Raw genomic sequence first — 27,972 nt, forward strand, 5'->3', positions numbered from 1 at the left:
TGTGGTAGCTTGCAGCAGAAGGTGGCCCAGGCACTTGAGGGCAGTGACACTTTGTCTGCTTCTGCCACTGCCAGGGCTGGCCAGCAGCTTGTTTGCACTGGGATCAGAGGCTGAGGAATGAGTGTGTTGCAAAGTTACACCCTCACTTACTGAGCACTGATTTCCTACTGCTTATCTATGATAAATGCACCAACCCATCAGATTTCTTCTGGGCAGTGAAGTCCTCTTATTCTCCCTGGGATGCCCTTCCGACCTGATCCCCCCGTGTTACCGAATTGCTTTTCAGAGTGTTTGTTCCAGAGTGGCTCCCCAGGGCCTGGCACAGATGACTGCAGCTCCCCTTTGGGCACCCTCAAGCGTGCAGCACAAAGCATGCTTGCTTTCCTACCATGGTTTGGGTATCACGGGACAGAAGGGACCCCGGGTTGTACAAATTGTTGCACAGCACAAATCTGGACAAACTCCCTTTGAATCCTGAGTCCTCTCCTTTGACAGTGGCAGGTCTGAGGGTCACCTCCTTGAATCACGGAATGAGTACCATTTGCCTTATTCCTTCTGGAGAAAAAAACCCGCCAGAGCGTAGAGCCGCACAGCTTTATTTCCGTATTTTGAACAGAAATGAATCCCATATACAGTGGAGTGATGTAACCCAAGCCCTAAGTGTGTCCTTGCATCCTGGAATGAGTTGCCTTACGCCCCGTGTTATTTATAGCCCTGATGCCATTCCCAGCAGCTCCACGCTGCGTTACTTCTGCTGCGCTACTCGAGCACGCTGCCTCCCGCCAGATCCGCAGCACCGGCGGCAGCTGTGTTGTGTGTGCAGATCACATAGCAACTGCGCACAGCTGCCTGCCAAGGAAAACCGGCCCCGCTCGCTCCCCTGGCCAGTTATTAAATGAAGGCAGAGAACAAAGCAAGGGGCAGGGAGGGAAGAGCGAGACGAGATTCCTTAGCTAGCAATACCCAAAATCTGCCCGCACAGGCAGCCCGAGGTTTGTTTCGGTGCAGAGGCTGGTGGGACGGGGAGCTGGTTTGGAGCAGGGCTGGTGGGACCGGGAGCTCCAGGCTGTGCCGCCCACTGGTTGGGAGGGGAAAAATAAATCCCAGTGCTGCTGCTAAAGCCACAGTAAATCACACGTGGTTTTCCAGCTCTGAGCCAGCTTGCAGCCCCTCCATCATGAATGGCAAGAGCAAAGCCCAGGAGGAGGGTGGGCGCACGGAGCAAGGAGGCACGGTGGTCTGGGGGAGCTGGGTGCGATCCTGCTGCCTTCCTCGCTCCTAAGTGAAATCCAAGGTAGGGCCCCAAGTGATTTGGCACGTTGATGCCTCGAACACTCCGCTGCGGCTGGAAGAGGGGGACATCTGTGCTGGCAGCACCGGCCAGCAAGCGTAAATCGTGGGCCAGGATGGGGGCAGGCCAGAACCCCGCAGCGGGGCTGTGGCTCGAGCCAGGATTTGGCCCCTCCTGCAGGGATTTCTGACTGCCACCTTTTGCATCTACTGGAAAACTTTTATGTCTCTTAAATTTCTTTTAGGCAGGATTTTTACTGTGCCTTGAACCTGTTGTAAGCAGCACACCTACGCTGGATGGCACGACAACCCCTGGGGCTCTCCCATGGCCCCCCCGCTCCCGGGGATGTAAAGCGGCGGCCGATCAGGCGAGGGAAGAGCAGCCAGGACCCCTCACAAGGGCGGTGCGATTCCCACCGAGGCACAGCAGAGCTGCCACCTTGTAAAGGTATTTTAACACACCACGGCTGGTGTCTGGGTGAGGCTGCAGCTCTCCCTTGGGGAAGCGGAGGCATTTACGTCCCACACAGCCGCTGCCTTCTGGTCAGAAGAAGCTGAAGGACAGGGGGGACCAGAGCAGTGAGTGGGGCTGGAGCGGTGGCACAGGGGCCAGGCTGCCGCTCGGGTCCCTTCCTGCCGTAGCTTCTGCCTCCGGTGAATGCCAAAGCCTGCAGCGGCCGAGTTCAGGTAGAAACAATCCGCAAGTTTCACGCATCAGGAAACGCCAGTTTTACACAGTCTGTTAGAAAATATGTACGACACAGTAATCAGATTCGTTTTATTAAAAAACTTGCAATAAAATTCCTTGGAATTCACCATCTTAACTTTGAGAGTTGCAATATTTTACTAGTACATAATAACACAGTCTCACATATTTACATTATAATCCTCTATGTAACAAAAATAGCCGTGTTGTACTACTGAATAATGCTTCCAAATATTAGCCTCAACATTTCAGTACTTCCCCCAGCTGAGTCACTGTCCATGCTCTTTAGCATTTACAGTATATAACAAAGCAAGAAGGAAAAAAAACAAAAGGTGTGTGCCTCATGATTTCAGGCAAATCCCTTTAAGATGGTAGCTCTCCGACTTCCACATTTTTCAAGAGAGATAAAGTGCATTGGAGGGGAAGATGTATAGGTTATAAAATATCAGCAAAGAGTTAAAGTATATTTGCAATACTGTACAGAAAGTAATGCTAGAAAAAAAGGCTCGCTTCACAAACTGCTACTGCACTGTTTTGGCAAGTCACAGGTAGCGGGGCGGGTGGAAGGAAAAAAAAGCTAACTACAAGAAAAAAACCTGCCTATGCAAATGCCACTGTGTGATTTTGCCATGGTCTTTCGCTAGGTGTTTCACAAACCAAAGCGCAGCGGTCTGGAGAAAGGATTTTTTTTTTTTTTTTTTTAAATGTGGAGACGAAGGGTCGTTTCCACAGTCAAAAGAAACACGACGTGGTCAGCCTGCAGAAACCTTTGTCTTACCAGCGAAACAACTTCAGTCAAAACTAGGCTCCTGTCCTGAGGGAGCTGAGCAAGCAGGGACGCAGCGTGTGGGTGCGAGAACCCCGTCACCCCCAGGCTGCCAGGGCTGGCACCCCGCCGCACAGGGCAGGGCTGGCGGCCTCCCGGTAAACCCACTCCTGCTGTCCCAAGCAGTGCTGATTACCTTGGAGAATTTCACTGGGACAGACCATTGTCTCCGAACTGGAAGTTATTTCGGGAAGCTGTGCACTGATCCATACGGTATTTATTTCGTTCAGGATTTTGCTTTCCTTTTTAACATTGGCGTTTGCTGGTGTGGCTCTGCAGCGTGTGAGAAGAGACGCGGCTGGAAAAAGCTTTGGAGCCATCACTGAAAACCAGGATGCTTCTGCTCTGTTCATGAACTGCGTACAAATGGGACGCCACATTTTTTTTTGGTTTGCTTATAAACTACTCTAAATAAAAATAATTCTCTTCTGGAAATGGATGGAATGTATATTTTGACACATACAAAAACATTTTAAATGTTCACTAAATACAAGGAACATCTTGCTATAAAAATAACAGACCCTCCCACCCACTGTCCCCTCTTTACATTTCTAATTATAAAATGGTACAGTCATTTCAGGTTCCTAACATGAAACAAGAAGTAAGGATGGTATTATGTACACATACAAAACATTTAGATATTTGACTTCTGAAATAACTGTATACATTCAGAGCAAACAAGCATCTTGATCTTGCTATTGTTTTTAACGCTACACAGGACTGAAGACTCAAGAAATAAACAAGAAAGGGGAAATGCTATTTCTTTTTTTTTTCTTCTTTTTTTCTTTTTTGCATTCACTCCAGAAAGAAATAACTTCAACTGATTCACAATTAAAGTAGTTGAGAGAGACAGGATTAATTTCAGATGGAAAATTCATCCGTTGGCTTTTCATTCAAAATCCACATCTTTCATTCATCTTCTCTATTTCTCCCTTTGAAATATATCTCCTGCTCAGAAGGTTGTTTTTTTTTTTTTCCCTTGAAAAAGAAGTGCCAAAGCAGAGAAAGGGTTTCCAGCCCGGCGGGGGAAGCTCCGCGGCAGAGGGCAGCCTTCTCCCTCGCTCGCCGCCCCAGCCCGCAGCTGCCATCTGCTACGCAAACAAATCCAGACTAAAAAGTCCATCTGGCGTTCCTCTTTCAACTGCGAAACTATCAATTAGTTCAGGTAACAGCTTGGTACAAATAAAAGAAGTGCTTGTGTTGGATCAATTGTCCCTATTTAAAAAGTCTGCTAAAACACCACCTCCACCCTCATTTTCCCTCACCCCTAAAATATTTCACGGCATCGTTTTTCACCGCTTGCGTTAACCAAGACGATTCATTTCTGTCACGCTGGTTGCCCCGTGTACGCTCACGCTTTTTGCGGCCGTAACACAAATGAGTCAATGCTCAGTGTTCCTCAATGAAGCAGCAACCTTGGTCAGCACTAGTTAGGAAGAAGCTCGGCTGCCTCGGATCTGCCGAAACCCCTGGGCCTATCTTTCATTAAGCCCTTAAAGCTGAACTTAGGCTGGCTCCTTTCCCCTGTGCTGAGCCAGAGCAGTCCAACCTGCTGCAGGAGATACAGGCAGCACAAAATGCAAGAGAGGAAGGAGCGCAGCGTTTGTTTGAGCCCCCGATCTCCTTCCCCTGCAACGAAGGCTCAGACCAGAGCAAACATCTGCGAGAGGGGCCGGGAAGGAACAGGCTGGATTTCTGAATGGATGTGTCCCAACAGCAAACCAAGCTCTCCCTCTTCTGTTTAGAGAGTCAGCTCATCCTGGCCCCTGTTCCTAGCAGACTGGTAACTTTGGCCCCACAACAGGGATCTACAAAAACAACAAATGGTTAAAAAAAGTCCATTATTGCTAACGAATAGAAATTAATAAACAACTATTGGTTTTCTTGGCTTGCAAAGCCTATAAATTCCTATCCTGGCTTATTTCAAACTGTATGCTTCATCATGAGCTTTTCTAGAGACAGAGACTACGAAGGAACGAGCCTCTTATAAACAAAGCCTGGGAGATTCCCAGCTGCCTGGGCTGAAAGGCATTTCCCGCTGTTATGCACAACCTCTATCGTCATTTCAGTACAGACCACTTGTCACAAGGAGGCCTTGCAGTCCAGAGATTTCTATAGAAAGACTTTGCCCCAGTCTTTGCCTTTTAATCACAGAATCTGCTCAAAGGGCTGTGGCATATAGTCAAAGGAAAAGTTTGTAAGGCAAAACTCTGGAAAATCTCTACAACGACTGCATTGCAGGTTTAACGAGAATGGCAAATAAAACACAATTTATGGAAAATCTGTGTTGTACTGATGACTAAAAGCACATAGAGGTGTTAAGTGACCTGCAGATATCTGCCGGGGTTATCGGTACATAGGCAAAGGTCTTCTGAGCTAGACATTTTTCAAATTGGACAAGCATTTCTCTTCATTTAGCAAGGGGGAGAAGAAGGTGGGTTAACAGGTTTGCCGAGAAAAACTTTGAATCACAAAATGCATATTCTTTGAGAAAGATTAAACTCAGAGCTGGATCCATCTCTGGTGCTTGGGTTCATTTTGTTAACAAAGTAAGAATGTATCCCAAACGAGTCATTCAACAAGAGGCAAAGTGCTGCCCTTCTTGCAATGACTTCCTCTGGATCTGATCCAGTGGTCATTAAAGTAATGAGGTCTGAGGGACTTATCATATGTGATTTCAATTTTTTTTTTTTCCAAATTGACTCTATAAAGCCTTTTTCTTTAGTGCCACAGTATCCCTCATATAAAAAGTCTAAAAATGGCAGCTGCTTCTGTTTTCACTACAATACAGTTTCCATAGTCATATCAATGTATTTTTATATGCATACATGGTAATTTAATTCCATAGAATGCTTAAAGAATGAACGGCAGTGCTATGATCACCCTGATCCTGGTTTTGAGGCTCTAAAGCAGTCAGAAAATAAAAAACCCCCACACCCTCAGCAAGTACCAGATCTGTATCCCCACCAGAATGGGTCAGCCGCGGGGAGGGGATGCGGAGCTGGTGCCTTGCACGGCTGCACGCACACATTAGGTCGCTTGTGAGTGCAAATCTCTGCCCGTACAACTTTTTACGTGTCCTACCCATTGACCAGACCTTTGAGAAGGCAGTTCAGCGAAAGCCATGAAAAATCAAAGGATACTCAGAGCACAGTTTCCGTCTGTCCAAGTTTCATCCTGCAAGCCAGCCCGAGTGCAGATGAGCCTCGCTAAAAGTGAATCCTTCTCCCACCTCCTACTCACTCACAGAAAAGAGAAGAGCCTCACATGACAGGACAGAAGAGCTTGGAGAGACACAAGACCAGCTTAAAGCCAAGACCTGGAGGGTCCTCTGGCTACTGGCCCCATGCAGGAGGTGCCCCTCAATCCTGCCGCCTGCGGGCACTGACAGCATGAGCCTGCAGAATTATGTACAGCACGAGCAGTTGTTCATCAGAGGGCACCAGAGGATTTTGTGTTTTCCTGGCTGCGTGCTAAAGGCTGCTTTCCCCTCCGAACAGGCAGCGCCGTGTCCTCAGCATCCGAATCCCACATATTTAGTGCCAGAGCTCAAGCTTAGCGAGCAGCAGTACCGAGGACTCACGCAATGCTCAGGATGGGACTAATCTTGCCCAAAGCTGTGAATTGGGAGGTTTAATTTTACCCTGTGAGATATCTCAGTGGAGAGACTCACGTAAGCAAAAATGTGCATGGGCCTGCAGATCTGCAGAATTAAGGCTTTCATACGTGTTACAAACGTACATCTGGGGGTCTTAATATTTATGAAGCACCTCAAATTCCCAAGGCATTTCACAGGTTATAGATACAAAGAATAGTCAGCCAGGTCCCGCTTTAGGAAAACATTTCCATTTGACACAGAGACTTAATTATGCTTATAGAAGACCTCTTGAAAATAACGTGATTTTGGTACAAGTCCAAAACTAGTTGTAAGTGCTTTTCTGAAGAAGGATGGAATAAAACATTTACTTAAGTGCTTTCCTGGCTTCAGTCATGTATAACCTGGCTTGGCGCTCGTTATCGCTTAGCAGTACTCAGAGCTAAGGAACACCTGAGGACAGGGATGGAAAAACATCTTTCCTGAGCAAAACTGCACGCAGAACTGGGAAAACAAAAGCGGAAAGACTCCTGACCCAGATTTGTGAGGATGCCCCTTTTGAAAGACCACAGTTATGGTGATATGTAAAAACATCTCACCCAGCCTAGCACCCTGCCCCTGCCAGTGGGCTCCTGTGGACCCCGAGGGATCACATCTAGTAGGCAATACTTAGGAAAAGAGAACACACCGCAATCCTTCTCCAAATTTCTTCACTAACTCCGAAAAATATGGGCAGGGTCTCAGTTACCATCCATGCGATACCCCTTTGAGCACAGCTCCCTTGAATGATTTTGCTGGGCAAAGGACCCAGGTCAGTGTCAGCTGGGAGTTTCACCTCCTGCCTTGCTTCTCCACAGCCATTGCTTGCTCTGCTCTGCTGTGGCTGACTTCGCTACGGCAACAGATAATTGGTCAGTCTGTCGACTGAGATTAACTTAATTAAGTTTGCAAAATAAAACAAAGACTTTGTGGCAGCTCCTCTGAAACCGAAGGAGTTTTTTGTCTGTGCGCTGTGCTGCAGTGGGCAGATGTTAAAGGACGGCTGACAACTCGGACATCGTGTTTGTGATGTGCCTGTGACATGTAGCACCCAGGCTCCAGCGCTAGAGAAGAAATTGTACCAGTGTGCATACTTTCCATGGGGAGAGCTGACTGTGTATAACCACCTTCGCTCTTTCCCCTGCAGTCATTTGAGAATAATTTCATTCCTGTGTGAAGGGCCAGTATTTGGTGTAAGCACCATCTACATCCCATTTCAGCATTATTTCCAGAGCATAAGTGGAGCTGATGCCTTGTGCAAACTGATACCTTGTGCAAACTCTCTTGTGTAGGGGTGAATTTCAGCATTGGTTCCCCTGACACTGTAGGCCTTTCCCATAGCAGCAAGCAATAGAGAAGACATTAAAGAATGAGGAAAATATGATTACAGAACCACAAATATTGGCACGACTGACCTAGCTGTGCCCTCTGGAGCGATCTCTAACTTTCTTTTTAAACCAAGCAGATTTCCAGCTGCCTGTATCTCTTTAATTAAAAAGAGATGTCCTTTCAAATGGCTTAAAAAAATGTAACAGGACATTTCCGGATCATGGTTTGAACGATGATTAGGCTGTGCTCCTTTGCCTCAAAGTTACCCTGCAATTTAGGGACTAAGAACATTAAAAAAAAGAAAACTATAAAATGAACTGAGTTCTAACTGGACTGAAAAGCATGGAGTACAATTTTTTTCCTTCTTCCTCTACTAAAGAAGCAAGTTGGCCAAAATTTTAGGGATAGTTCTCAACACATTTGTTCCTGAGTAATATCTGACAATACCGAATTTTGGCTGGAAGTTGGTTTCCACATCTAATGGGTAAATCCACAAGGAGATTAAAAGCAGCAAGAACCCTTATTTTTGAGATGCTGCCATGACACCATCAAGTCGAAATGCTTGACCTCTCCATGAAACTTCGATGCAAGATGAATTGTTGATTCTATGGACTTACTCAGGAGGGAGTAATGTGATTCAGATCATCTGACTGTCAACAGAAACCATTTACTCTTGTAGAACAGTAAGTTAAAAATGCTTCTTCACAGTTGAGTATTTTGACTGAAAAATGAAATCGTACACTGAATGAGTAGCAATAAGCTTCTCCCTGGAAAGAAGAGCTCAGGATGAACTAAATAATCATCACCGGTCATTATTATTTAGGTGTTTTGATTTATGTTAGTTCTCCTAATTTTCAAATTCCCTCCCCTCTACCCAAAACATTTTGGTATATATAGCTATATACAAATTGCAAGTATTCCATTATGCTTGTGACAATGTTGACTGGGACTCTGGAGGGCAAGGAACAACCTGAACTCTTGTGTTCCATAACAAGCAGGCAAAAACTGCTGTCAAAACATAAGAAGTGAAAAGCACTAAGAAAAAAACAAACCCCAGACAAACCATGAAGTAAACATTTCAACCAGCTGCCTCCTGCTTCATTAGCAATTTCTGACACTGGTATCAGCATCTCCAGACCCTTTCTAAGAATATTCTTGTCATCCGTGTAATGCACAGCTCTTAACAAGCAGCCTCTGGAAACCTCTCAGACACTCCTTTAGCCTACCGGTCAGATTTTGGTCTGCAAAATTAAGAAAAGACATGATGTTATACAAGATCTTCTTTTCCAGCTACTGCATTGTGACTTGAAGGAAGGCTATTAATGTACTGACAATTGCTAATAGCATAACATATAGAAAAGGACTACAAGGATGGAGTAAAGCTTTAAGCTTTTCTTTCTCTCCTTCACACTGTACGATTCTTGTCTAGAACAGAGCTCTATGTAAAAGCGCCAACATAATGCAGTTTTAACTCAAATCTCAGCAATCACTGTTAATTCAGAGCTCTCTTACAAATAAAGGCCTTCAGAATATACCATTTCCAAGGCTCCAACTTAATGAAAGCAGGCTTCACATTAATGCAGGGTGATGGTGCACCATCCTTCTGAAGCCATGTGTACTTCATGCAGAAATAACAAGGCAATGATAAATCCTGGAATCAGATCATGAAGTGACCAGTGAACAGGAATTCAGATTTCTGGATTGAATTCTTGAAAAAGATGGGGTCAGTCAAGAAAAACAGAGTGCCCATCCATAACAAACTATAAACAAACAAACAAAACAAACATACGTCTTCTCAAAAAAAAAAAACCAAACCAAAAACTCGATTGAACAAGTGTAGAAAACACTCAAGCTGTCATTTCAGTTGCGTATTTATGAGCCACTGAAGAGTTACATGACTGCTCTCAAGCACGTGGGTGAACTGGAAGCGTTCATCTCCCATGTGAACAAAATGAAGGGATGTAGATGATGAAACTGCATCCAGGCAGACACAACTGTTGCTATTGCTTTTCGTGACCATCTCAGAATGGAGTGTGCAGGAGTGACAGTGCTCTGGAGGCATGTGCATGACTGGTCCAAATCCTAGAAAGCTGACTCGGTCCCTCCCTGTGACCCTCCCCTGTAGTTTAGTGTTGGATCTCTGTTTGTTTTTCAAGACTTCACCTCTTCACAGTCTTGATCAGTGGAAAGCTCCACATCGGACAGTCCAACCTCCATTGCCATAATCAATGAAATATCTGAATCACTGCTGACTGCTGGCTCCTGTTCATCTGTGAGGGTAGAAAAGACAGGAAAAGGGCGTTATGGTCACATCTTTCTGTCAACATATTACTATTTTTTAGTTCTGCAGATGGAACCCAGAGGTTTTCTCCGTCACTGAAGTTGTGCTTAGATTCCAAACTTCGCTTTTATTCAGTATCTGTCTAAAGCATTTAAAAAATATCAGGAAGTTTAACCCATCAGTAGTGAGAAACACGATGACAGGCAGCCTGGATGGGTAACATTTTCTCCTCCTCCTAATCCTCCCAGGGCTTTCCATCCAGGCTCTTCATCTCCATGACCTTCCTCCCACTGCCTGAGCACTTCCCTCCCCGTCCCCTTTCACTTCCTCAGCATGGCATCATCCTACTCTCCCCAAAAAGGCAGCAAGTTAAGGATAAAGTTGCAGGCACCTGGTGGAGTAAGTCCGCCACCAAGAAAACATTTCTAACAGGAAAAAAATCTGCCCAAGCCTTCATTAGGTGACAGAATCTCTATTAGCGGAGACTTTTAAGAGGGGGCTAGGCTAATGTCTGGAAGGAGCAACACAGGCGTCATTACTTCTGCCTCAGGAACAGGCTACCTGCCTTCTCAGGTGCCTTCTCTCATCCTTTTCCAGTCTCTTTTCTATTCACTCTTTCCTCTGATTTGAAGTACCTTGCAGGTTCTTGAGCCAAGGGATCTACCTTAATCCACCATGATCTCAAATACAGTTAAGAGTCAGGTTATTGACTTTTGCCAAACCGCAAATCCCAGCAAAACTACAAGCGTAGGAGTAGCAACTTGTTTTTGTTTTGATCCCACAGCACTTACCACATGTACATTTAGTAGCAGATAAAGCCAACAGATTTTAAAGGACTAAAAGCTAATTTTATTTCAAGAACAATCAAGAGAAGCAAAGCACACTGGATCTCTGGGGAGGTTTTCAAAGGCACAAAAATCCCATAGGTGGCTGAGCCCCTGACAGTAGTTGTTGATGGTTCATATTTTCAAGTAGTTTAATTACAATGATGATATTTATGCTGTAACAATAGAATGTATTTAAGTCTGTGGCAGTTTTTCCTTTACATATTTTACTTTTCAGACAATAGAAACAGAGCTTGATTGACGCTAAAAAGTCTAAAAGTTGAATATCTAGGAATTAGTAAGTAAGAAACATTACACAGGAGCCAGGAAAATAACTCCTCACAGTTTAATTATTCACTTGAAGCCAAGTGAGCACAATTAATCTCCTTGCAAGAGCTGCATGTTTTAAAAATCTGTTTTAGAGAAAAAAACCATGTATTTACTTGTGCTGGGATTAGACGTCATGTTCTGCAGAGAAAGCTTGAATGGGGTCTGCATTATTCAAATTGAAAGAGCCAGTGCTTTCGTTTACAACCCTTCCCAATTTTCACCCTGGATTATTTTTATACTTTCTTGATTGCAAGATAAATAATTAATGCACACAACCTCTTTATATCTGTATTTTTTTTTTCCTATCAATATGACAGTGGTAAAACATTTCAAGGCATTGCTTCTGACTATAAATGTTTCCACTGGAGGTGGAGGAAATACTTACAAACTGAATGATACCTCCTGCAGACTTCAGTGGGCTTCAATTACCTTGAACCATTAGGTGAACTGCCAGATCCAAGAGTACAAGAGTGCATCACATACACCTCCAAGACCTAAAGCATCATCTGTAGTGGTAACAGCTCCCTGAGCCAGAACGATGTGGTTCCAGACCGCTGGATTATTTATCATTCCTCTATAACTAACAGGATTCTTGAAAACAATGAAAATGATGCTTTAAATGTTGACCTAAGAGCGAGTTTATATTCGCATGAGAGAGTTCCTGAGGCTTAGCCATGTTAAAGAGCCACTTGGAGCACTCTTGAGAGAAAGGTGATTTTCATCTAAACTAGCTGTGCAGGAAAGGACTGGCTGAATGGTGACAGCCAGACGCATGCTGAAGAGGCAGGCTGAGCTGCCAACACCAAATGTCAGAGCATCAAATGAGAAGTGTTTATGGTGCTAAAATGTTATTTCAAGAATTGTTGTTTCTTCTAGGGTTGCACAGCAGAAAAAGATCTCAGCTGAGTTCAAGACAGACAGATAGAACAGAAGCAGATTTACAGCTCACCTACCAAGTGTCTAACCTACGTACAGGAGCACTCGCTTTCCAAACCAGCAAACTTGAGTTTTACATTAAAAATCCTCTTCAATTACTCAAATTCTTGGATCTTAGTCTTTCCAAAGCGTGGGCGTTGTAGTTTGTCTTCTTTGGGACTGAAGCAGAGGTCAGTAGGAACAATGAACAAAGGATCCTAAAAATGCCTGTGCTTATGCCCTAGCATTGCTTTTCCAGTGCTGCAAAAGTTCCTAGAAACATGAACGCTCCTTCCTTGCTTGCTAACAGTGCAGCTGTTCAAAATCCTAAAGCTACAGCCTGCCGCTTCAGCAGTGGGGAGAAAATCTCGGACATCATCAGCCCTTGCACCTTCCCTTTCAGGGAAGGAGTCAGCGCTGACATTTCTTTGGAAGATGCAGACAACACAAGGAAATTAATGCATCCCCCAGCATTACATGCTTGCTCTTGTAAACAGGAGTCCTGCTCCCGACCCCAACGTGCACAGGATGAAACTCTGAGAGGCTGCAGAAGTTACACTAGGTATGGATCAGCTGTAGGTAACTGGCTGCAAGGTCTACAAACTGCCTCTCCGTGGCTCCCCCCAACAACACAGGCTTTCCAGACTGGGGTGGTTTGGTTTGGGGTTTTTTTTTTTTTGGTGTTTTTGTTTGTTTTGTTGGTTGGGGTTTTTTTTGCCTTTTGGCTGGCTGCTCGATAACATGAGCCAGCACAGTAACATTTGTTAAAGGCAAGCAAACCTCAACTAAACTGCAAGTGCCAGGAGCTCAGGCTGCATTTTGTGTCCCTGGTTTTTAGATCTTATTGTATAAGCTTTGCATTGTAAATCACACAGCTTCTACAGAAGATGCCTGGCTCACTGTTAAGAACGTTTATGACCTTTTTTTGCAAGTTGTTTGAAATTTGGTGTTTTTCTTAAAGCCCTGAAGTCAGGTGAGGACCTCATCTTTCAGTGATGATCCCAGCTTTCACTTTAAAATAAATGAATCTTAAGAAGTAAAAGGGAAAGAGTTTTAAAAAAAACCCATATCCCTAATTTCGAGACAGATTTTATGTTGGAATATCTGACTTGCAATTTTAGATGTTTGAGACTGGCAATCCTATCTAACAACATACACTATAATACTTCCACCATGTTTTATAGCGCTTCATGCCACAGGCATAAAGCCTTTTGCCTAATGAAGCAAAAAGCACATCTCAAGCTGCTTTTCAGCCTGAGTGCTAGTGCCTACAGCAGGCAACCGTAGACCTCACTGCCACATTCCTCTCATGTCAGCGAAACGCAATACACCACAGCACGCTGCCTACTTCCAGACATTTTCCACTCATATTCCCTGACACACATTCATTTGAGAGGTGCAATGAAACAAACTACTCCTCTAAGCCAATCTTACTTTAAATTTAATTATGCTAATGCAGGAAGAAAATCACCACGCAGATATGGAACTGGCCTTCGTAACAGTGGTACAACCCTTACTTGTTGCGAAGTTCATTAAGCGATGTTTATATTTGAATCTAATTGCACTCAAACAAGGATGAAAATAGCTAATTACTCTTGTGCTTTAAAAACAGTAAGACTGCACACTAGTAATAGTTACCTACTGCTGCTGCTACCCCTAACCGCTTTGAGTAAGTCTGTAGCTGTTGTACACTAATAAATATTCCAAAAGAAAAAGGTCAGACAATGGGTTTCTAAGAATTTGATACTGTTTGCAAGAGTCTTGGGAGGAACCTAAGCATTCAACAGTGAGTGAAAAGTGCATTTACAAAAACACTCATCTGCCACGTGTAGGTAAGCGTACAGACATGGGCACAAATCAAGATAAACTTGTAACGACCCGCTCAAGGATGAGGAACAAGCTGATGTAACTGTGGTGGGTTTTGCACTCATGGAGGCCTCACTCCTGCTCACCACTGTGCTCCTCCCAAGGAGGTCACATCTGACACTGTGTTCTGATGTCCCTAGGACACGGGCAGTGCCATGGGGCTCTCCTAAAATTGCTCCTGCTTGCCCCAGAGGCTGAGATTTCCCTGAAGCTCAAGGAGCTGAAAAAGCTGCAGTACCCCATGATTGGGCTAAAAGGTCCACAAGTCATTTGCATCCAGTAAATCTGCAGAAAAATAAGAATACACTAAAACGTTATACAGCAAAAGCTTGTCAGCACTGAATGCATATAAGGTTGGTTTAAGATGACAAACTTTTTTTCCTTCTCCAGATCTTCAGGTAGCTCTCTGCTATTACACCCATTTGTGAGTAAGCAGAGAAGTATCCATTATTACATGCCAAATGAGAGCAGCCACCAAGTGTGTAATTCATCTACTGGAAGTGTAACTAAAGCCAGCAATCTCCTGTTCTTCTGGATTACAAACATGGGCCACAGCAATAAACTATTCAGCTGGGAGTCAGTCTCCCTTCCCTCATTTATTATCAGCTCTCCGTGAACTAATTCAGCATACTCAGTCCTGCTCCACACACAATTAAACCGTTGCACAGAGCTGTGCAGCTGCTAAATGGTTTTCTTCATCTTAGGAGAGCCACAGGAATCAGAGGGTAAGAAAAAGCTGCTACCATGCTATTGACTTTGGTGTAACCTATTTGCCTAGCTATACAGTTGAGCATTTATCACAAGAAACAAGTCTTGTTTTCGGCAGATCTTCCATTCTTGATGGTAGATGACCAGCTTTCAGGAGAAATGAGTAATTAATGATTTCTTCATCTAATGAAATGCCATGAAAAATTTATTAGTTGTTATCCCACCCTTAGCTGGCAGAAATTGTACAGCAGACAATGGGACTCTGTCTAAAACCTCATTTTGACAATAAATATACAGCAAAACTTGGACTTGATTTCACTATTCATTTCACATTCTCACTACTGTGAAACATACCTCGTTTCAGAACTCTACATTTTCTGAAGATAGAACTAAGCCAAAACACAAAATACCTGCTGACGGGTATGCTCTCAGATCTAGACAAATACCTAAAATTTATGTGTTAGCATGAATCTTATTCCAGTCTGGGGCTCACTTCTACTAAACAAACATTGCCCCCGGTCAGATGTGTCTAGAAGCTTTTTGCTCCAGAAGAAACCAGAAATGTGACCATCTCGCAGAGCTCTGAGGACCTGAGAAGAAAATATCTCCAGGCTCATTAGAGGCATTGATATGGGACCTTTATCAAAACGGATTCTGTTCAGCATGAAGCCACAGCGAACTGCCAACACAAGCAGTGTTATTCAGATTTTGTTTCCAGTATCAGAAAAAACAGAACACTATTCATCACATTTATGACAGAGAAAGAGATATATTTCCAGAGCCCTCTATTTTTCTTTGTCTGCACTTTACCGTTACAGAGTTTGTTGCTCCCTCCTATTGCAGCCTTGCCACAACATCACTTTGCTGCTTATAGTCCAAGAGGAGGAGCGTGGTCCTATGAAGTTAGTACCTCAAATGGCAACTCCTTCCACAACAGTACCAATCAAATTTATTTTATTGCTAAGACCCTCTTCTTTAAAGCACTACCGATTCTTAAAAATATTCTCAAATTAATCAGGCAATACTTCCTATTGGATCATTTTATGAGTCTCAAATGCCTTTCATATCATTTTGATAATCGTAATGCTTTAGAACGGGCCATAACCACACTAACAAAACAACTGAAATAAAACACACGGAAAAAATTGCCTATAAAATCTCTAATGCAAAAGAAGCAGTGGGAATATGTTTGAGGAGAAAGGGTTATAAGAAACCTGCTACTAATGTGGTCCTTTTGTACACAGAGGCTAATAAAATGAAGAAGTCTGGCTGGCTACAGCTGAGAACAAAGTACTGGGGAAATATTTTGTTGCTGTTCCCTAGTATCAGTGAAAGACTTATCTGAGTACTTGAGCATGGTAACTGCTTTTGGAAGAAAAGGTTAGAGTCTTTTCCATAAATAACGAGCCAGAGCTATGTGAATGTACTAACAGCAACACGGCTTCATCCAGATGATAAAGCAGATGATGTCTGAAACACATTGCCAAGCATATCCAAACATCAGCATGCCAGGAAGAACCAAATGCCATGACCTGGCAAGATTCATTCAAGACAACATTTCAAAAGTGTGTTTAACTGGGTCAAACCCCTAAGCAGCTGTGAGACTTGATAGATGGGCCTGGATATGACATAAAACACTGGAGTCCCTTCCAAAGCAAACTTATGGGGTTTCTTCCTTCTGAGTGAAAAGGCAACAAACTTTCTTCCCTTAATCTTTCTCTAGAAAGATACATACAGCATCTCTTAATGGGAAACAGCCAAAGACATAGTTCTGTGTCTTCAAACATCCTGCAGTACGAAGAGGTAACGTAGTCGTCATCATCATCATCGTTCTAGACACGAGCTACTGAGATGGAGAGTCACGACCCTTCAAGGCATTCAGTGATTCTGGGTTACAGTTAAGACACCGTAAATCTGATTTTTCAGTTACAGCATTAACCTGCACATTGTATGCCCCAAGCGTATCTTCTATTAACTTCAGCTACAGCTGGAAGTACTCAGCACTTCTGGAAATCATATCCCAGTATCTCAAGTCAAGCATCAAAAAATGAATGGGAAATTGATACAACCAATTTTCTGAAGCCTAAATTTGGAACATGTTGTACTTAAGCAATAAGCTTTAACATCAGTTACCCGAGAAGCCATTTTGTGTTTTGGCAAGACCAATAAACTCATTTTCATGAGCACTGTAGAAAGTATCAGCAACCAAATGCTCTCTCCAAACAAAAAAAAAAGGGGGGGGGAAATCTGTCTAAATAAGGACATATGATATAAAACACACAGATCAGATAACAAACACATTTGCAGAGAGCTGAGCAAAATGGGAAGAACACATACCAGATGTTATTGCATGGAGACAGTTGGACCTGACTGGCTGGAAAAGCAAAGCATTTTTAGATTTTACATCTATCTATATCTATCTTTAATGAGCATATACTAGCTCCTTGGGATTTTGTCCATGAATCAGAACACAAGGCCTTTGAAATTCACAGCACGTATTAACATTGTCTTACGAGTCAACACTTTGGAGATCTGTCTTATCTCTACAAGAGGCTGGCTGACGTTTTGGGAACTCTGGATCAGCTGTCTTAGCGGGGAGCTGCCAACCTTCCCTCTCTGTGATAGAATGAACATGCGTCTGCAAAGTATGACACAAGAAAACCTAGTATTTTTGCTTTCAGTATACTTTCTGCTTTCTCCTTACTCTTAAGGGTCATGCTCACCATGTTCCTGCCCTAGGGCCAGCAGGGAAACTCCTTCTGTGGCCTAGATACTGCACTATAATTCTCTCTTCCCATGACTAGTCTTTCCTCTTTCCTATTGGAAACTCAGTCAAAATATGTTCAGAAAGATTACCCGAACAGTCAATGGAGTTACCACACTAAGGTCTCTTGCACTGACCTCTATGCTCTCCTATCAGCTACTCCCCATATTCAAGGTCCTCCACAGTTCATCTGGTCTTATTCACTACAAAGTACATTCTCCCATCTTGGACTGACCCCATTCTTCAGTCCCACACTCTCCCCTGCTTTGATTGCCAGACAAGAATCACCCTATGCCCTTCACAACAGGGCACCCAGCCTCTTAAACCTTTGCAGAGCTGCTTTTCCTTTCTCCCTTCGAGCCTTCCCACCACCTGGAACAGGGGAACGACAGTGGGATGCTGCTGCACACCCTCCTTACCATTCACCACTGGCCATCCTCAGCGCCCAAATATTGCACCAGATGCACCTCTGGTCAGGACAGCACGTTCTTCTGATGCCCACAGTAAGTTTCAGAAATAAATTTGAATGCATTTCATTCAATGTACAGCCTGGTAGAAATGATTATTATTTAGAACATGCAAAATTATTCATGAATTTGATTGAAAATCAGAAAATGAGATCTCCCATAAAAAAGGAAAAGATTCAAAAATACTGAAGCACGGGGCTGTAACTACATGACAGTTTTGATTCTCAAGTACCTTAGCTACCTTTGGTAATACATTAAATAGTCAAAGATCTTTAATTCTGAAAGAATTTACCTGCCACTTCCTCCACCACTCTAAGAATCCTAAGAAACATTAAGTTTCCATTTCATGTTAAACAAAAAGTCCAATTCAACTCTTCACCAAATTCACGCACAAAAAAAGTCTCTTAGGCCCAGACTGAACTAAACCCACTATTATCGTGCACTGCTACAAACGCTTCATGCGCAGGTATTATTCTCTGATCATTTCTATTATTCTTCCATTTAATTTCTCTGTATGCAGACCAACTTTCTGACTGAGCTGAAGTACAGTTCCGTGTACCGACAGCATGAGAGCTCCAAGAAGTGGAAGCGCGGCTCCTCTGCTCCAGCTCACCCTCCTGCCACCCATCCTAAGTCAGCTCTGTTATTCCTTTGATTGGCCAGGGAGTTGACTTAACTTGAAAAAAAGCCTGCACACTACCTTGGAAATGTTTTTTGCTAGGCTAGCAGCTGAAGAGGCTGGCTCAGTTGCAAGGCGAGTTCTGCAGCCAACTTCAGGAAAGAAGCATACAGAAAGAAAGAAAGGAAGGGACACCCCCCTCTTGCATTCAACATCTGCAGGACCATGATGTCACACGTCTAAAACGTCAGGTGTGGCACGGGGACTGCTTTTTTACTTGGTTTTCTAAGCAGCTGCTAAATGACCAGGGCTCCTTGGTGTTACTGCAAAACAAATAGCATTAAGCAATAAAGTTAAAAATGATCATTTTTTGTCATGTTAATGGTGTGTAAGGGATATTGCAAGGATTCTTGCAGTAGCCAAGGTGACAAGTGCGGAGACACGTATACCCTTTGAGCAGTGAACATACACCTTTAACCACACTGCCAGCCTTTTAAAAATCTGAAGGGATAGCAGGTATGTGACAAAAGTAGAGTAAAATGCTATGTGTACTAGCATGTTATATGGCCTATTGGCAGGCTGTCATAATAAAGAGACTTTTTATATCCAAGAAGTATAATCACACAATTTAATTGCATGCATCTCAGTTTCCATGGACTATACTGGTGACTGCTATTGTGACCAAACTTTCTTATTTATATTTTAAAAACCCGTGTCAGCAGTGTGCTCTGCTTCCTGCAAGCCTGAAAGGAGAAGGAAATTACACCCTGACTCAGACACATAATGCGCTAGATTGAATGAGCGAGACTGTAATGGTAAGAGAAACTTCGGTTCTGTTCTGTTTTTAAGGAACATAAGGAAGAAACTTCCTTTCACAGGGTGATTTAGAGATGTACTGGCCGACACCATGCAAATCTGTGAGAGCAGTCACACTGGAGAGGTACCGCAATGCCCCTAAGCATCATATAATATTAAACCAGAGGACTCAATGTAAGCTAGTGGTTTCCAAAACCTTTTCCTCTGGTCTGATCATGCTGCAGAGCTGTGACCTCTCCTTGGGGGACTCCATGATAGAAGCAGTTGCACAAAGCCACCTCAGATCGGTCCTTCCCAGGACTGCAGATCCCTGCTGATCCCACCGGCACAGCGGCTCTGTTTTGCACCCTGTTCCTGGCCAGGAGGAACGAGAAAAGGGATGCTCAATCCACAGGCACCCTCCTTCCCACTGCGGCAACCTCAGCGCCCGTCCCAGAGTTGTGGCTGGGCGGCGGCTGAGGCTCAGCAGGGTCTGTCGGTACGTGGCAGGGCCTGGGGGAAACTGCAATCCATCGCTATGATCTCTGCCTAACAGCTTCAGCACCGGTGGATCTTGCAAAGGCACCCAGGACCGCAGCCCTCCTGGGAAGTGGGAATGCCACCTCTGGCCCTCAGGGGAATGAGAGGAGGGGCATTTGGTGCTTGGAAAAGCGACCCACCAAGGGCACACAACGAGACTAGGACACGAAAGTGGACCTGTAGAGCAAGGCCTGGCTAGGCTGTTGTAAGAGATCTCAGATTACTTCAGCTTTTCTCCAAGGAACTTAGAAACTTCTCCCTCCTACTTTAGCTCCTGTACAAGGTGGCTACTAGCCAGTGAAAATCTGCATGGGGGCAATTAATTCGCAGAACTTGATGTGAAACGTAGGCTGCCGTGACAAGCAGAAAAAAAACATTTCTACCTAATCACTGCGAACTGCTTCCTCAATTACAAGCACACAGCTGTAACAGAAAACAACAGCTTGCTTTAAAGACAACTCCTGTTAATTTTTGAATGAGGGGGTTGGAAAAGCTCACGTTAGTCTGGCTGAGTTTGTCATGGCAGCATGTGCATGATTTTCAAATCTATCTCTTTAAATACCTTTTACTGCATAAGCTTTCAAAAAACCTAGGTCACTAGCAAAGCACAGTATTGAGGAATCATATACTGAACTTTCAAGAACATCCTTGTGCAAAGGCGTCACAAAAATGCCTGTGCATATATTAGAGGATTTAATGACAAAATGCACAAGGAGGTGGCTGAAAAGCTCAACAGTGGTGGAATTACTGGAATAAAGTGCATGTGTATCTTCTCTCCCTCTCTCTCTCTCACACATGGTTCTGCCTTCCTTTCCAATGCTGCTGACACTGGGCTGCACCTGAGATCTCCAGGACATTTCCAGGATCAAGGGGCAAGTCATCAGCCCAGCTCTTCCTGGGCTATTGAGTTTTGTGCATGTTGCTAGGATCCCCGTCCTCACAATGCATGCTGGTGATGGTGATGCTGGGCTGAAATTTAATTCCATTAGAAATGTCCATAATAAAAATTTCACCCATCTGATTAGATAGGAAAAAAATGCACACAGTAATGAAGCCAAAAGAGGAAAATCCTACAGCGGTGGTAGAGGAACTCACGTATCAGGTATCTCATTTTTACTGCTGCCACTAGCAAAATACAACTTTTAACAGTGTAACTTTTACCTTAAGGGGAAATCAGTCTTCCTTTTTGTTCCATGGAAGGAAACAACACGCCTGAGAATGGGCCTGGCTCTGTTGCAGCAACAGCTCTGATGCCTGAAGCAGGGAACAGCTGTGGGACCACCATGCCTGCCAGGTCTGGGCAGATTAGCATGGCGTTCAGTGGTCACCCATCCACACTGCCTTAGCATCCTCTGTGCTAGCCAAGGGCTGCCCAAAAACCACAGACATGTGCAGAGACCATAACATTCTATGCCACACTCTCTTTTCTGACACCTCACAGTGAAATCAATGTCTTGCCTTCCACCATCCACATGTGAACTTGCAGGATTTGACCATTTCTAGTCTCCTGCCACATGCTCATGCTCCTACAGGACTGGCAGGTACATGCTCCCAAAAAACGGAGACATTTGACCAAAGTACACTGCTTAGGTTAAAGATCAATTGTCACAAGTCCATAAAACCAGAGAATACATGACAGAAACAGGACAACAACCCAGAGAAAGTATGTTCTTGAAGTTTACAGGGCTGTCTAACCCGATTTGAATTAGCTTAATTACATATTTTGTCATAGGCCATGGCTTATCTACTTACTGTAGTTCAAAAGATAAAGATTGATTTAAGTGCAAGTCAGCTGTAGAGAAATCTCTTGTAGTCAAAAAAAAAAAAAAAAAAAAAGGCAGAATCACAGAGCCCCAACTGTACAGGGGTCTCAGTGACTCTGTAAGAAATCCCCTGTTTAAAAGCAAAGCAGGTGCTTTCAGTTTCACAAACTCCACCAGGTACTGGAATATGTAGTTGTTCTTGATGGTGTGGCATCAGCAACAGTGCAATATTCTGCAGACAGGTCTGATGCATGTGTCGGAACAAAGAAAGAACCTGAACAGATGGCTACAGCCATACCCTATAGCTATACTATTTCTGCTATGCCAAGATGGGCACATAGGTAAATAGACATTTTTCTGAATACATGGAGGGGACAGTTCGATTGGTTAGCCAGGCATTTTTATGTCTACGCAAAACATTTAAGAATTAATAGAATGATCAATTAAATAAGAACAACCAGAAGAAACAATTTCAGCGATTTATATGTGCATTAGCAATGAAGAAAAATAACGTGACAAGCTGCAGTGTCACCCCTTAATTTCATTAGAATTGCAGTAGCTTTTTAAAATAAACTCTAGATGCTTTCGAAGGAACATATTCTACTAATTTGAATCTCCTTCCTACAGGCTTCTTACAGCATTCATACACTTCTCTTTTGAGGCCCCTAGGATAATTTAAAAATTCTGCAAGGAAGCTTTCTTTAATATCCAGTTTTGCAGAATTTTTACATAAGGAAATTTTACCCTAATTCAAAAGAGTGTACACTTAATTTCTAGTGCCCTGCATTCAGGTAGGTACTTGGTGTCTGATCCTCCCTCATATACACACAGAAAGGACAGCCCTGACCTTCACTGAGCACTGGCAAACACTTAAGATGAGTTACTACCAACTGCTGGAGCTACCATAAATGTCTCCTTTAAAATAAGTAACCTGAAATGCTTCACTGTTTTCAGATTTTTAATCTTCTCTGGAGTCTAAGTGACGATGTTTTGAAGCAACAGCAAGAAAGGGTGGATAATGCAGAAACGATGCTTCAAAATAGCTTCAGTAGAACAATTTCTTTAACAGATGAAGTATTTCTCTTTACTTAAAGAGAAAGCCTTAGGAGACTTGCACTGGAAGGGATGTCCTGGGTAGTTGAGTCTACTCTCCACTATTGTAGTGGCTGCACGATATAATCCCTTTCAGATTTGCTAGCAATTAGCATCATTCACTGTACAAGCTCCGCAGCTACTTCCTTCATGTCTTTGCCAGTGCAGAACCACAGCCGGATGTCAGTTAAAAGCAGAACCACAGCCGGATGTCAGTTAAAAGCTATAATACCTCGTTTTCAAAAGAACCCTTTATGGAACACCAACCCACAGAGATTTAACTTTTTTTAACTTTTTTTTTTTTACATCCTATGATGACAGATGAGTTCAGCTGCTAACGCTCCTTTCTCTTAAGCCTCACAAGCCTACCAAACCTTGCAAGATATTTTACATTCCAGTGTAATTATGCAGGTTTTGAACAGGAATTATTCCATCTCGATCTTCCCTGCAGTCTACTCAAGAGTTTCACTGTCTGTAACATTTTCTACCTACAGTTGTGGCCGGTTCTCTGATTGAGAAGCGAATCTGACCATGGCCACAAACAGAAACGTCCCTATCAAAATGTAAACTTTTGTACTTAAGACATCCTAAAAAGGGAGCTTCCCACTATTTGGATGGTCTGTGTACCAGGAAGGTCCTTGTGTGCTACTGGGCAGTTGTAAGCAGGAGGGACTTTGTGCCAGGCTGTGGGTCGACATTTGCACAGGGTGCAAAATGACTCCAAGTGCTGCTGACATTTATGGATTGGCAGGTGGGATATGACATTGTCAGCACTGGTGCAATCTAAAAATCTTGTATAACTGTGACTGAGTACTACCAGGAAAAGCAGAGTAGAACCACGCAGCCAGAAACAGCCCATGGTTTCCAGCACGAACATTTCCCAGGACTTCCTACAAACTTAAGCAAAAAAAAAAAAAGATTTAATCCATCTATGCATAGTTGTTTTTATGAGAAATGTGGCTCTTTTTGTTAGTTTAGAAATCAGAAAAAAAACCCCAACCCAACCCAAACTAGAGACTGTATCAAAACGTTTTCTTTTTGGAAAAATAAAACCTCTTAAATGTCCTTTGGATCTCCTTTAGGTTGCTTTCACAGTTTGCTTAAAGGATTTAGCGATATTTTTGATGTAAAAAAAAGCATTCTATAGGAAAGAAAAATAAACACATTTAAAACTCATCACAAGCATATAAAATGAAGATTAAAACATGAGTAGGAGGTATACAGAACCACTGTCTATTTGGAACGGAAATGTCCAAAATGTTATTGTTTCTTGCAGTGGGGTTAGCGCACCAGATAAAATTCTAACAAGCTAGGCTGTGTATATTAATGCACATTCACAGAGAAACACATGAGTACAGAACAACAATCGAGAAAAGCATTCATAAAGAAAAAGGTCAACAGTTTATCTCTTGTTATGTTCATTTAAGAAATTTTAAACGCCAATCTCCTTTTAATTGAAACATTTCTTTGGCAATGCTGCAATAGCTCAACATTTTTGGGTTTTTTGCCATCAAAAACCAAATCTTTGATCTGCCAGACCAGGCCTGCTGCATTCAAATCTTGTCTGAAAATACATTTATAAAAATGCCTTACATAAAGAAGAAAAAAAAAAAATCAGCCTTTGCAAAAACTGAAATGAAACTAACAAGCATTTTGAGTTAAAGATTACAAATTAATTTAATGTGTCTCCCTCTGATCCCCTGTCTCCTTCCTGCCTGTCTCCCTTTCTGCTGAAAACGAGCCTTTATGAAAAAGAAAATAGCACAGTCTTACTTGACCCAACTCCTTGACCTGAGATAGGAAACCGACAGTTTTGTCTCACCAACCTAAAGCAAGAGCAGAAGCCCGCTCCCTTGTTATTTAACTACCTCCTTTTGCTTTCCTTGCTCGTGGTTCACACAAGTAACAGCACAAACAAGTGAGCTCTGTTTACTTGCTTACAAAATGCTAGATGCGACAATTAAAACCCTGAGAGGGGCAACCAGGACAACAAACAGCAAGGCTAACCCTAAAGAGGGACCTCAATCCTACCTAAAGGCCACTAAAAGTGCCTAAAGGGCATCTCAGTTGGAAACTCAGTAGGGACATCAATAGAAACTAGTCTTAGGCTCTATAAACACAGGGCCATTTAGCATTTCCTTTCAAATAAGCTTGCAGTCACAATCCAGTTTCAAGTGAACAACTTCTAGCATCAGAAAATCCCCTCCAAGCCACTGCTTTTATCAGGGACTCTTGCTGAAATGCTCACGAGAACATGAGAACGGCCAAGACCAAGACATCCATTTCCAGAGTTTCTTCTCAGACTAGCAGAGGGGAAAGGTCAACATAAGTTTCAACAAATTACAGCTGGAATTTTACTAGAAAATATGTTCATCAGGTCACTTGGACATCACCACTACCATCAAGACCTCCCTACCACTCTACACGCAATGCTCAATTGGAACAGAGTAATTTTAAAACACTGTTTCTCTGCATTAAAATGTTTTGACTATATTTCAATCTTTTCAGTGAATATATACTCCCGTTCCACCTTCTTTTGAGTTCTGAGCATTCACACTCTTCAGAGAGGCAGAAGAAAGAGATACTACCTTGTGCACCAATACGTACCTGGAAAAGTAAAAATAACAAAAAGCTCTCTGAAAATCTGGAAACCACCCATAACACTTCAAAAATGTAAATGCCTTTGCACTGGGTCATTATTATTTCCCTTAGAAACACTACTGTAAAGTTAGAGTAAAAATTTTGTGACATTAAGTTCAGTTTTAACCCATTCTGCCTTTCTTTTTCCATTCAAGTTCTTCACTTTCAACTCCTCTCACTGAAAACTTGTGGTTTCCAGAGGGTTCCCAGGCAGTTTCTGAAGAATATTTAGACTTCAGGAGCTATCAGAAAAAAATAAAAATTAAAATATTGTTACATTATTTATCTAATCTGCAAAGAGAGCTTTTAGAAGCTGCATATAAATTTACAGTAAATTTTGGTTTTTTTTCAAGGGAAGCGGACTTGCATCTTTCAGTCACAATCAGGCAAAAACTGAAGGATTAATTTAAAAAAAAAAAGAGACAGAAGGAATTAATTACTGCAAACAAATGTAATTGTTTCACCCTGTGGAATATGCAGCTATTACAGTAGTTTAACAAGGCACTGTTAAGGGTGAAAAACTGTAAATACAATCTATCACACCTTTTCTTCAAAACTGGTTCCTTTGAAGTGTCTCTTTAGGCTGCAGGTTACTCGGTAGCTGGGACCACATGTTACATCTCCCAGAGCAGGTTGGCAGAGGGTCATTTTTCTAAAATCTCCTACTCTGAGACTATTTTGGTCTTACAGACTGATAGCTTTTCATGCACAGAAAGGCAATTTGCTAGTGCCATCACCTTTTCAAAAAGCAATTTTAAAGAAATAATAAAGTTTAGCAACATCTCAGTTGAATTCAACATCCCATGCACATGGGGGAAAATCTGAAGCAAGGTTTGTCATACATACCTGATATACCCCATTTGGTGGCTGTCTCCCAAAGAAACATTAGCAGCTGAAAACATCGTGTTATTTAACTACCTGCATAAGGAACTGGCAGATTTTAAACCTCCTTTGTGTGATATTTTTTTTCCAACTGAGATGCTATGATTTAATAAAGTTATTTTAGCTAAGTGTTTTTCATATTCTGACTTTGCCAGGGGTATCTTTGTTCTGAACGTTTTCTATGCATTCTTCCTGCAGGAGTATGGTTTTTCACCGTCTTACAGCACTATGCTACCTAGACAGCGGCAAACAGAGCAGAAATTCACCACAGAGAACTCCAGGTAAGTTGTTTTGCACATTAACATGTGTATTAACATAGGGTTTAATTATTGCCACAACAGACCACATGTTCTTGCCTACTCTCTGAGTGCCTCAGATATCTTCATATGAGTTAAAATGAAAAGAACAGTCAAAGGTAGTGGCACTTGCAAAAGATATATATATAAAATACACAATAAAAGGTCAAGTTGGGTAGGTATTCCATCATATATCTCCTGGGCGCTTTGGAAGCCTGGATGTTCATTAATGCAACTCTGATGTTACCGTGCTGAGTACAGCCTGAGTATATTCCTCAGGGTATCAGCCTCGTCACTGGAGTGGCAAAGATAGCATCTAGTTGGGCCAGAATGTAACCATGTGGGTCCTATTTTCAGCATCCCTAAATGTGAGGGCTTACCCACATCTCCTGTCTCCCCCAGGTTCTGAGGCAGGAGAAAATCCTCTCCTAACACTCATGCCAGTAGCTGGATATTTCCTCTCGGATGTTGGGCTTGACCTGTTACCTACTTTTCCTCTGATCATTCATGTTTTCTATAAATACTCATAGGCCAGTTTCTCCATCTGGCCTATCAGTTTCAAAGCATCAGTTTCAGGCACTATATTCACTTAAAATTGCCCAAATCCAGAACAATAAAGATCTAAGTCCAACTACTAAAGATTTAGTGAGAACTCTCACTTCTAGGTGAAGTGACCTGGTTACTGTGGATCCCTGAAGCACCCTAATTTCTGCTGGAGTTGGAGGTAAGCAACAACAAAAGAAAGAGCTGTTTCAAAAACACATTAGGACTTGACTGGTATTTTATGAGCAAATATCAATTTTTTTTTTTTTTTTTGTCCGGGCTGAAATCGTAAGTACTAGAAAGTGTCTGTGGAAATCTGAGCTGTTGCCCCTACAAGAATCTGGAGACAACTTAGAGCAGTTTTGGATGCTTCCTGCAGGACAGACATCTCCTGCAAGACTATTTATCTATCATACAAAAAGCATCACACACATATACACGCACACACACCTCTCTCACTTAATCTGCTTCTAAATGCAACTCTCTCATGCTTTTTGAGAAATCAAAAGTGCTGGTTACAACACAAGAAGTACAGGTGTAAGCAAGCATGCACATGATCCTTTAAATGCTTGTGCAAAACCAGACACCTTCCACGTGCAAATGATTCTCTTGCACGTTCACAGACTCAAAGCCTAGATGAATAAGGAGAAAAACTGTTCCAATGACTGGAAACAGTACATCAGTAGAGCTTTTACCTGGCTTACTTCTTTCATTTGAGTCACCTTCAAACTGGTTGTGACACTACGGGAGCGCTAAGGCAAATGTCCACTCCATTATAAAGCACTGCGTCCAGAACAACATCCGCGCAAGCAGAATCGAGGGTGACTGCTGCAGAAATGACACTACTTTCTATGAGCGCCTC

At 42.8% G+C, this 27,972-nt stretch overlaps 1 protein-coding gene across 2 annotated transcripts in view; it reads right to left on the bottom strand.

Annotated features, from left to right (window-relative positions):
- Positions 1-2,054: 2,054 nt before the first annotated feature.
- The window catches only part of RNF150 (ring finger protein 150), a 125,269-nt gene continuing 99,351 nt past the window's right edge, over positions 2,055-27,972 (bottom strand). Inside the window, exons 7-8 of one of the 2 annotated variants that reach the window (XM_075751223.1) lie at positions 9,949-10,055; positions 2,055-9,026 (exon numbers count right to left, since the gene is read on the bottom strand). In XM_075751223.1, the coding sequence (XP_075607338.1) occupies positions 9,015-9,026; positions 9,949-10,055 (119 nt within the window). In that variant the 3' untranslated portion in view covers positions 2,055-9,014. Of the gene's footprint in view, positions 10,056-27,972 lie in introns of both variants that reach the window. The other variant, XM_075751222.1, reaches the window with a different exon arrangement.

Source organism: Balearica regulorum, chromosome 4 (assembly GCF_011004875.1).
Source record: "Balearica regulorum gibbericeps isolate bBalReg1 chromosome 4, bBalReg1.pri, whole genome shotgun sequence".
Classification (NCBI taxonomy): Eukaryota; Metazoa; Chordata; class Aves; order Gruiformes; family Gruidae; genus Balearica; species Balearica regulorum.